At 58.6% G+C, this 10,342-nt stretch overlaps 4 protein-coding genes across 4 annotated transcripts; 2 read left to right on the plus strand and 2 right to left on the minus strand.

The window, feature by feature from the left end:
- Nucleotides 1-65: 65 nt before the first annotated feature.
- KVR01_002433 (uncharacterized protein) lies at nt 66-2,407 on the plus strand (the record flags this gene model as incomplete). The annotated part of the gene is made up of 3 exons (XM_044783611.1): nt 66-181; nt 315-510; nt 568-2,407. The coding sequence occupies 3 exons, from the start codon at nt 66-68 to the stop codon at nt 727-729; spliced, it is 474 nt and encodes a 157-aa protein (XP_044647448.1). The 3' UTR covers nt 730-2,407.
- Nucleotides 2,408-2,726: 319 nt separating this feature from the next.
- Nucleotides 2,727-3,762, plus strand: KVR01_002042 (uncharacterized protein). Its single transcript, XM_044790361.1, has 3 exons — nt 2,727-2,850; nt 2,949-3,006; nt 3,096-3,762. The coding sequence occupies exons 1-3, from the start codon at nt 2,795-2,797 to the stop codon at nt 3,474-3,476; spliced, it is 495 nt and encodes a 164-aa protein (XP_044647057.1). The 5' UTR covers nt 2,727-2,794; the 3' UTR covers nt 3,477-3,762.
- Nucleotides 3,671-5,438, minus strand: KVR01_003989 (tRNA methyltransferase TYW3; the record flags this gene model as incomplete). Its single annotated transcript, XM_044781435.1, has 2 exons — nt 4,286-5,438; nt 3,671-4,216 (listed from the first exon to the last, which is right to left on the minus strand). Exons 1-2 carry the CDS (start codon nt 5,033-5,035, stop codon nt 3,671-3,673), a joined length of 1,296 nt encoding a protein of 431 aa, XP_044649004.1. The 5' UTR covers nt 5,036-5,438.
- A 1,374-nt stretch (nt 5,439-6,812) lies between these two features.
- KVR01_003032 (karyopherin beta) lies at nt 6,813-9,768 on the minus strand (the record flags this gene model as incomplete). Its single annotated transcript, XM_044782902.1, has 5 exons — nt 6,813-7,108; nt 7,169-8,585; nt 8,644-9,450; nt 9,542-9,600; nt 9,714-9,768. 5 exons carry the CDS (start codon nt 9,766-9,768, stop codon nt 6,813-6,815), a joined length of 2,634 nt encoding a protein of 877 aa, XP_044648047.1.
- Nucleotides 9,769-10,342: the final 574 nt, after the last annotated feature.

Genomic DNA, 10,342 nt, shown 5'->3' on the forward strand with positions numbered 1-10,342 from the left:
AGAGAAAAAAGGGACTACGGCGTCAAGGGAGACGAGATGGAAGAGGCAAGGACTGGCCCGTACCCATGCTCGGTGGAGTCCCGACGGTGAGCCAACCTGTCTCTCGCATGTTAGCGCAGCTGTGGGTGCAGCTGCGCGTCGCTGGCTGTCCGGGCTGTGTAACGGGCGGGCAGGTACGGAGGTACAAGGCCTGTTTCCCGCACAGACGACGGGCCCCCATGTCCCTGTGCCTGCTGCGAATCCCCTCTGGAGGCCCCTCTTGGAGTTGTCTTTTCAAGGCTCACGGGCACCTCGGACACTACAGCAGTGAGCAGGACAGCCGATGACCTATGGATCCAGCTGCACGCAGGCCTGGCAGGAACCCATCCAGTGCCATCCAAGCCGTGCCGGCGAAAGTCTGGACGAGTCGTTGAGCAGCATCCGCATCGACGGGACGATCAATACCACCTAGTAGGGATGTACACGCTGGACAGGCCCTGGGCGGCGGCGAGGCATTGGCTGGCATCGCTTGTCAGTCGGACACGGCAGGTCGACGGCGACTCAGCAGGGCCAATCAATGCGGCTGAGCCCCTGGCCAGGGGTCAGGGGTCCGAGGTTACCTTGCAGCAAAAAAAGGGGGCCGCCCGGGAAACCTCAAACATTTATCACCGCGGCGCCATCACCAGAGCTGCCCTGGCTGGCTGGCTGGCTGGCTGGCTGGCCGCACTAGAACAGAACAGAGCCAGCTGACAGAAACAACCGCTCGAAACACATGATCTTGAATTGTTTACTGCCGCCGATCTGCAAACATCGGATGGAAACAACACCACGTTGTGTCATCTCCCCGCACCCGCACCCGCCTCATCCTCAGCCTGACCGGATCCTTGGGTCTCGGCGGAGAGCCCCTTGATATCCCCAGGACCGGGACCACAACGGGACTGGGCACCACGATACGCCGTCGGTCATCTTTGACCAGCCGTCAGCATCGCTGCAGGTGGTCATCATCAGGCGACGGTGTTGTGACCCGGCCTGCCCAAGCTGCGCAAGATCCGTCCTGATGGCACACGGGGCTTGATGAAGGACAGTTGCGCCCCGTCTGTATTTCTCCGTTTGGCCCAGAACATGAATTATTCCGGCCGACCTCACCTTGTCTCTGGCACCCCTCTGGCATCCCTCTGCCATGCTCTGCCATGCTCTGCCCTGCTTGCGTGCCATCCTTCGCAGCCCGCCCGCCCCTTGTGCAGAACCTCAGACCCAAGCGAGATGGCCCTGGATGGCCCAAGGCGCTTGGTGGTCCTTCGTCGTGGTCCTTTCTCGGAAGGAACCCGCCCTGCCAGCAGCCCAGTCCTCTCGGCAAACTCGGAATACGAAGCCAGAAGAAGCAATCCAAGACCCAGCACCGCTGGGCCGGAATCCTCCCAACATATGAGGTCTTGACAGGCGCCTTGGCCCTTTTTGGCACCGTCCAGCCGCTTTGGGGGCCTGGCCGTTGCTCAATCTTGCCATTGCCACGTTCTTGTTGTGCGGTGTGGAGGCTCCGCATGGCAGGGCATGAGGCTATGATGAGCAGTCTGTCAAACAACGGTCGAGTCTGAAGAACCCCACTTCGTATCTTCAGTTTGAGTGCTTCTCATAATCTAGGACTGCCTCAATGTAATCTCGCTGGGAGGCTCCCGCCCCGTTCACCCCTGTCCACTGGTCCGAACCCTGCACAAAACAACCCCTTGGCAGGGCCGGCCAGGCGGCCCAGGCCACAAGCCTGCGTGGCTGCCAGGCTGCTTGCGATAAGGCCCTGCCATGCAGCCATGCAAGAGCAAATCTTGAAGGACTAAAAACCAACAAGAAAGGGTGCGGGCCCGGATTACTTGCCAAACAGGGAACATTGACGCGTTCTCGGCCAATAACCGTCAGCGCTGGCAGGGCTCCCTGCTGGACCCGAGGTGCTGGCGACAGAGCCTCGCTTTGACAGAGATCTTATGATTAAGCGACTAGATCTCACGTTTCGTCGCTTGGCTCCCACGTTGTTGTGATTTGGTAGTGGCACACTTTGACTTTCCCCAACTCCCTGTCGATGATCATTTTACCGCTCCAGTCAACTAATCCGAGTATAAACGCTCGGATGCTACCAAGGTTGGCGGGAGAGCATATAGCCGCCTCCCACGCAACTTACCAGCGCTTCGGGCTGGCAGCAGCAGCACAGCTGGGCCGAGGCACCGCAAGTCTGATACTGGCGTTGATCTCGGAGAAATTGCTTAGCCACTGACTCATTAAAGCTAGGGAATCTTTCGAAAAGATTTCCAGAAGCCGCTCTACCTGAAGCCAAGAAGATGCTATCCCCATATCCCTCGGCCCCGGACAAGGAAATTAAGGCATGCCCAGTGAAGTCACGTAGACAACCTTTCGGTTCATGCGAGCCATCGTGATGGAGGCGGTTTCATCTAGTGCGCACAAGTGTAGCTTGTACCTCCCAGTGATAATCTGCTTCATGCAAGAGGCTATGCTGGGCCCCGGTTGTAGAAATTTGTCCATGTCCATGAGAACTTGAATCTCTGTAATGGACAGGAAATGTTCCAAGCCCACTCCGCATGTACCAATTGTGTTCTCGCAATGGCTCATGAACACTGGAGCTGCAAGTCAGGGTCTGACCCTGGATGGCCCTTTCCAGCCTCAAGCCCACCAATGAGGGTTAGGGTCAGAGACGTCATTCCGAAATTTGCCTATGTGATATGCCGCCGCCGCAGGCAAGCCGCAGAGCCAAACCCTCTTGACGAACGCGCAGACTGCCCTCCCCAAGACAGCCATTGACGAGAACAAGATGGGCGCGAACTCGTCCAAGCCGTCCGGCACCCAGCCGCCACACGTGTGGAAGGGGTAAGCTTGCCCGCCCGGCACCCGGCCCTATTTTCTCTGGTCTGACCCGGCCTCGACGCGGTTACTGACGACGGGCACCGGTTTGCCGGGTTCTCCAGGTCATCGCCCGCCAGCGTATCACATGAGATGGTCGAGTCGCTACAGTCGAGCCCAGAGGTGCGTTGCATGGACCGCTCATTTGACCTGTCGGCAGCCCGACCGGCGCCCAACCACCAACACTGACCGGCGACGCCATCACCAAACAGACCGACGCATCCCGCGCCCAGCTGGCCGAGCTCCAGGTGCAGGCCCGCGTCGCCTCGGAGCTGCGCAAGCTGCAGCACGAGGAGGAGAAGCGGCTCAGGGAGCTGACCGACAAGCTGGCCTCGGCGCCGGGCGACGACAGCAAGCAGCCGTCCGTGACGCGGCACGAGGTTTCCAAGGACGTGCAGGCGCTGCGGGCGAAGCTGGAGCAGAGGAAGGGCGTGCGCGAGGTGCCCGAGGCCGTCGAGGCCGCGCGTGGGGACGTCGTGCGCTGCCTGCGCGAGAACGACCGCCGGCCGCTGGACTGCTGGAGGGAGGTGGAGCGGTTCAGGGAGGAGGTGCGTCGCCTGGAGAAGGGGTGGGTTGAGAAGGTTGTATCGTGAGGTCGCCGAAACGAGGCGTACACCCGTGCGCCCACCCAGAAAGGGAAGTTCAACCAGGAAACTGCAAACTGCATCTGTGGGAGCGTGTATTATATGGGGACTGTTCTGGACGCGTTAAAAGGGAGAAAATATATCAAAGCCCTGGCCCCGCAACGACAGTGGATATTCCAGCAAAACTTAAACCAGTGTCGGAATTATTGTATTTGTTCTAGCGAGTCCAGGCCCGGAGCGTCGTCAGCCTGGCTGCTTTGCTGCTGCTGCTGCTGCTGCTGCTGCTGCTGCTGCTCTTTGATCCTCCTGGCCTCCTCGGCTCTCTTGCGGCCTTCGAGCCTCTTCCTCTCCCTCCTGACCTCGGCGCTCTCCCACTCACCGCCACCATCCCCTTTCCTCGTCTTCCGCCTCTCGCCAGCCGTAGCCTCCTTGAGGCACGTCCTGAACCGCGAGATGCGCCTCGTGTTCTCGGCGAACCTCTCGTTGGCAATCTTCACCAGAGCGCGTAGGTACTCCACTGATACGGTGCAGTGCTTGGTCCCGTTCGTCTCCCGCCCGATCAGGCTCTCCAGCCCCAGCCCCATGGAGCGGATCGCCACGATGGGCGTCGCTGCCGCGGCTGATGCGTCATGGGTGGCCGTTGTCGGTGGGATGAGATTGATGGCGCCGCTCTCGCGGAAGCCGGCCTGTAGGCCGCAGCGAAGTATGAGCTGGGCGTGCTGTGGGGATGCCGTGAGGACATGCAGGATCTGAGGGCATCGGTTGTTAGCACCAGGTAGAAGACACAGAAGGGGTGTACTGTCAAGATGCAAACGTACCATGGGCTCAAATTTGAAATGAATCAGCCTGCTCTCCCCCATCTCCTCCGCCGAACTGCCTTCCTTGCCGTCAAAAATGGGCTCCTCCATGCCCAGCAGGGCAGCCACAATGTTGGGCTCGCTGTCCAGCTTACCACTCGATTCGACAGGTTCATGAGACACAAACAGCCACCGGCCGCCGCCACCTTTGCCTCCCACGCCCGCGAAGGTTTCCACCAGGTTCGAGGCTGCGGCCGATGGCCCCTCTCTCCCGCCACCGCCGCCTCCACCACCACCGGGCAAGCTCCAGGCCCCTGCAGCATCGGCAGCCGCAGCATCAGCGTTCTGCTGGCCCCTTGCCTGCCCCTGGTCCTCAAGCCCGTCTCCCGCCACGCCCTCCTCGACGGCCAGATGGTGTCCCGGCAACACCAGACTCCCTTCGTCCGCAGCCGCGGGTCCTCCCCGGCCTGCCCTGCGGCCCTCGAGAAAGACGCTTACGCGGCCGGCGCAGCTGCTGGTAGTGGCAAATCCCTCAAGCCCATTGATCTCGTCAATCAGGTCCCTGATACCGGCATCGACCGTACCCTTGGGGCTCAGGTCCGTGTACTCGTCGTCTGGCACCGCCAGCTGTGCCAGGATGGCCCTCTTGCGGCGGGCGAAGGAGGGCGGTATTGGCGCTATTGACGCCTGTGCTGCTGGGGAAGAAACTTGGGTAGACTTGTGCGAGGGCACGGTGTTCAGCTGCTGCCGGTCCCGAGGTGGTTGATGCATGATGGCGGCGGTCCTTTGCGCCGTCCTCCTCTAAAAAGGATTCTGTTCGCCAGTGGACACTGAGGCGTTGCGTTGTCTGCTGGGCTGGTGCACGATGCCGTTCCTTGACAGCTGGGTTACTTGAGGAAGAAAGTCAACCTTCTCTTTCTTTGCTCTCCCGACCACCTGGCGGTTTGGCTGGCTTGTCTTTTGAATTTTCTCGGGCAACCTCTGGGGTTTGACTGAGGGGTGTCACGTGGGGAAGGCGTCGGCAGGGTCGCCGAGTGAGAGGGTTCGAAAGCTTCCGTGTTATCCTTTGATGATCTCTTGCAAGTCAGTGCGTGCCAATGCCATTGCTACTACCCCCAAAGAGGGTGATCGTCTAGTTGTCCCCCTGCTATGGAGGGCGAAGGCGTTCTCACCAGCGCAGTTGGCGGCTTGCATTAGGTGTTCTCTTACTCATGAGGCGAGTCGCCTCAGCCAGGTTCTGGGGTCACCAGCAACCGGGCATGATGTCAGGTTCCACCACCCCGTCAATTCACAATCAAATATTCATTAGGATGCATCAACACTATTAGGCCTGGTGATATCGATTTCCAAAGCCCTAGTCTAGCTTGGGAAATTGGGCAGCATCCAGTTAGTTGTTCAATGCCAGCATTCGCACGGCATTGTGGACCGCGTGTCACTCGAGAGCACCAGGCACATATGGAGGACGTCCTGAGCTTACCTCCTGGCAGTAGAGTACCACTACACCCTAAACGGGCCCCCTTCTCCGCCCAAAACTTGCACGTCACATTTAACGTCCGCCAACAGTCGCGTCTAGCAAAATCCACAGTCTTCAATCCAAGGCCCGCTGCCTGGAAGGGGGCGAGGGGGTATTTGGGGTTGTGATTTCGCTACCATATTACGAGCTATATTGAACTGCGGTCACTCGACCAGGCAGCTCAGCATCGTCTATCCTCAAAGTATCGGGCCATATTTGTCTTTCTCAGCGAGCCAACCAGACACAGCAAGCGCTTCCCACATCTCGTTGCTTGCCAGGGATCCAGGCTGGCCCATTTTGTGTGAACAAAGGCCGGGCCTGGAAATATGCTCCCTAACCAGGAGAATCATCCCCATGTAGCTACGCTCCCGCCTCTTCTCTCCCGCTCCAGGAGGCGGTGCCGGGGAGTCTTCCCATTGCCAGAAAGTATCCTCCGCTCCCGAAACGCCCGGTATGGCCTCTGTCCACTTGGACAACAAAGAGACACCCGTCCGAGGCTCGGCCTTCCTCTTGTCTTATCCCTTTCATTGCCTTTCCTTTCCTGACTCCGTTTTGTGACAGTCGTCTCTACATGACGTTTGATTTGCCCGGCCGTAGCAGGTCAATACATGAATCTCTATTCACTTTGCCTCCTGGTCTGGAATATTGAGGATGGTCTCTTCGAATAGGCAAGATAACAAAAGCAGCAGTGGCTTCCAAAGTGTTGTAAGTGTAGTGTCTTGGGGGGTATTGGGGTTTGTGTTTCGACTCCAGTTTCGGGCGCATGGACTTGTACACGCATGCCGCCGGTGTTCCTTGGTGCCATTGGTGATGTGATGATTTTGGGTAGTGATAGGGGGAGGGGGGCTGTTCGCATGGTGCTGCATTCTTCCGCTCGACTAGATTTCCTTTGCCTACTGTGTCGGACTGAGGCATTAGGAGCAAAAGCGAGTCGCGTCGTGCTTATTGACGATGAGGCTGTCATTAAAAATGCGAAAATGATAGGGCGGGGGGCCGGGAGGGGGCCGGGGTATGGCGCTTCGACGACAGCATGGCTCACGTCGTCATCGTGTTGGCAGTGCCACCAACCTGGCGCTTGACCTGCTCGCGAGCCCAGCGGGCTGTCTCTATGGTACGAGGCTGGAAGTCACGGTTGGCCCGAGTCTCCTTGATCATCGCAGCAACCCAGTCCTGGCGGAAGGCCTCAACCAGCTCTCCGTTGGGATAAGCGTCCGCAAGGTCGCCGATAACGCCCATGGACGCCCGCATCAGAGCCTCGCTGCGGTTCATGTCGTTGGCGATGACGTTCAGAAGCTGAAAGATAGACGCAACGTGTTCTTGGAGTATTTGAGCTGTAAAATCAAGGTCAGCACCCTGGTTCTCGGGGAGCAAAGGGGAGAGAGAACGCTTACTCTTGGAACTGGTCTTCATAGCACCAATAATACCGCCCCAAGCATCCATAATGCCCTCCCGCAGCGAGATGACATAGTCGTACATCTCGTAGCTGCCCTCGGGACTGGCAGTAACAGTCGCTGCTTGTTGAAGGACCTGAGCCACGACAGACAAATACTTCTCAAAGTGGCCGCCAATGGCGCTCGCGATATCGCCAAAGCACTGCAGGATGGCGGGCTTGAACTGGTTGGACAGAGCCGTAGACCTCAGGTTGTTGAGCAGATAGTTCATGAAGCTATCGCAGTACGGCGCACTCTGCTCCCCCATCGACCGGGTGATGTCACTCACGAGGCCGATAGCCATCGAGCACAAGCTTGGCTCTTCCTGGTTGCCTAGCGCGTTGTAAAGGAACGGAGTGAAGGCATCCATGTACTTGACGAAGTCCTCTTCCATCGCATTGGAGAGCGCGCTGATGGCAGCGAAAGCGGCTTCGGGGACGCTGGACTTGGCGCCAGCAGAGCTCAGGATCTGGAGCAGGATCTGCATGATCCGGTCACCCTGGGGAACAATCTCCTTGTCCAAACGCTGAACGATAGCCTGGAGCACGGAGCAGAGACTTGTCTGCATGTCCTCAAGAGTGATCTTGTCCTCGACGCTGACCACCTGGCTTTGCATGGGGATGGTGTTCTCCAGGCGCTCGAGGATGACGGACGAGAGCTGTGCGACTGGCTGAACTGAGTCTTGTGCTGCATTCTGCACGAAAATGTTGAGGACTTCGTAGGCTGCCGTACGGACCGTGTTGTCGCAATCCGTCCGGGCTGTGACGGTCAGAAGGGACTGAATGCTGTCGTTGAAGTGCCCAGTGAGGGCATTGGTCTGCGTGCCAGGCTCGCCGGCGAAGCGCTCAGCGAGGTTCATGAGCGCCCAACAGCACGAAGGGGCCATCTTGGGGTTGGTCTGCAGACCAGAAAACAGCGAGCGAATGAGAGGGTCCAGGTGCGTGGCGGGATCTATGGCGTCTGAGCACGCCTCCGTAATGCGGCCAAGAGCATAAGCCGTCGAGTCCCGCACATGCACAGACGAATCCTCCATCATCTGGATGAGGATCTGGAGGGCAGACTTGACTATTGGCTCGAGCACCTTCTCGTCGGGACCCTCCATTATCGCACCGAAAGCAGAAACTGCGGCATCTCGGTTGTGCCAGTCTTCTGAGCGTAGGTTGCCCTCCACAAACGCAATCACGGGAGGTATGATAGTCGCCTGCACTGCCTGGGCGTAAAGCTGAAGGCATTGGTACGCAGCACGGGAAATGTTGTACTCGTCATCAGCCGCATCCTCATCCTGCTTTGTGAGCAGGTTCAGCAGCACTGGCACGACCTCGTTGGTGGCGACGCGAGCAAAGTTGTAGAAAGGCCGCATTTGATCCGAGCTGTCGACCTGAGAGGCTGTCAGTTTCTGCACCCTTTCGCAAGATATGTTGGAGGCACCAGCTTACCTGTGCATTATCATCCTCGATTGCAATCTCCTCCTCGCAAACAGTGCTCCAGAACTCCACGGCAAGCTTGGCGACGTCCTCGTCCTCGCTCTTCATGCCGAGAATAGTCAGACCAAACAGTGCCTTCTCCATATAGAAACGCATCTTGTCGTAGTAGAGGGCCATGATCCGGTTCAGACAGCCAAAGGCACCCTGCTGTATGCGGGCGTCCGAGGCCTGGGTGGCCTCGCACACGACCTGCATGATGTAATTCCGCTCGCCCTCGTGCTTGAAGTTGTTCTCGACAAACTCCAGGGAATCACCCAGCGCGGTGATGGCGGCGAGCCGAATCTCGTTGTTTGTCTCCTCCTTGCGGGCGCCTTGCACGACGGCCGTCAAGATGGCGTTCGAGTGGCCGACAAGGGCGGCACGGAGATCTGCGTCCTGGCTCTCGCAAATGAAGCCGATTGTTGTCAGGGAGGCTTGCTTCTGGTGCGGGTTGCCCTCGCTGACACTCCGGACCAGGGCGCCCATGAGGTCTGCCCACTGGTTACGAGGCAGCTCGATAGCAGCGATGGAGGCAACGACCTGGGCAGCGGCCTGGCCGGCCTGGGAGTTGCTGGACGACAGGGTCTGGACAGCCAGATCCTTGACGCGTGTCTTTGTCTCATCATCGGTCTGCTGGAGCCACTTTTGTTGTAATGTTGCTTGTCTTGCGAATTCTCTGGCGGTGAAGGCGTTCTTCAAGGCGATACCGGCGGCTGCTCGGATGGGACCTTCGGCGTTCTCATCTGCCAATGCCTGTACGAGGGTCGCGAGGTACAATGACTAAGTGAGGGGCAAATGGTCAGCGAGGCTTGTCGCTGAAGGACAGGCAGCATAGGCTCCAGGCGGGTCGTAGGCTGGGGGTTTCCCTTACAAAATTGTTCTCGGCAGCTTGTGTGAGCTGCTGTTCGGCAGCATTTCGAAGGTTCGCGTCTGCGGGGTGGTCAGCATGCCTGTCCTCGGCAGGCGCATCGCATCGTGACGCGACGACCCGGGGTGCACGGCTTTGGTGGGCGATTTGGAGCGGTTGAAAGGGGAGGACTCACCAGGAGACAGCGAGTTCAAAAGCACCTCGTTGATCTGAGGGGCCCCTTCCGCCATGGTTGCGGGTTTTCAAGAGGTTGGTATGAGTGTAGGGTGGGTTGCAGAGAGGTGGAAAGGTAGGTGTGGGTTGCCTGGGGAGAAGAAAAACATGAGTTTGTTGGTCGTAATAATTTGTTAGCGGCAGCGGGGGGGGGGGGGAGGCTGAAGTGCGGCTCGCATCACATTCACAGGCTTGTTCTCGACCGCACTGCAGCATGTGTGGTGTGTAGGCCAGGCAGTGCTGGGCATGTAGAAAAGGCAAGGTTCCTGAGTCGAACTTGGGCCCGATCAACGACCCCTCCGCCTGGAGCTAGCACCACGACCTTACGTACCGGGGTCGGTCTGAAGAAACAACACAGCGATTTGATGTCAAAACGACTCTCAGCGTTGCAGCTGCAGACCAAGGAAACACAGGAGCCGAACCACGCTTTCTCCAGGCTCGAGCTGTACCGGATCTGTTCCAGGCTGTGCACAAGCCTCGCGAGCCTGCCGATTGCTCTGGGTGGGGAGGTACAAAGGAGCGTGGAGACGGAACGGTCCAGTAAAGGTGCCCGTCCTTCTCTTCTACTTGATGTCCCGTCTTTGCGCGCGT

Source organism: Diaporthe batatas, assembly GCF_019321695.1.
Source record: "Diaporthe batatas strain CRI 302-4 chromosome Unknown Contig00003, whole genome shotgun sequence".
In the NCBI taxonomy this organism is placed as follows: domain Eukaryota; kingdom Fungi; phylum Ascomycota; class Sordariomycetes; order Diaporthales; family Diaporthaceae; genus Diaporthe; species Diaporthe batatas.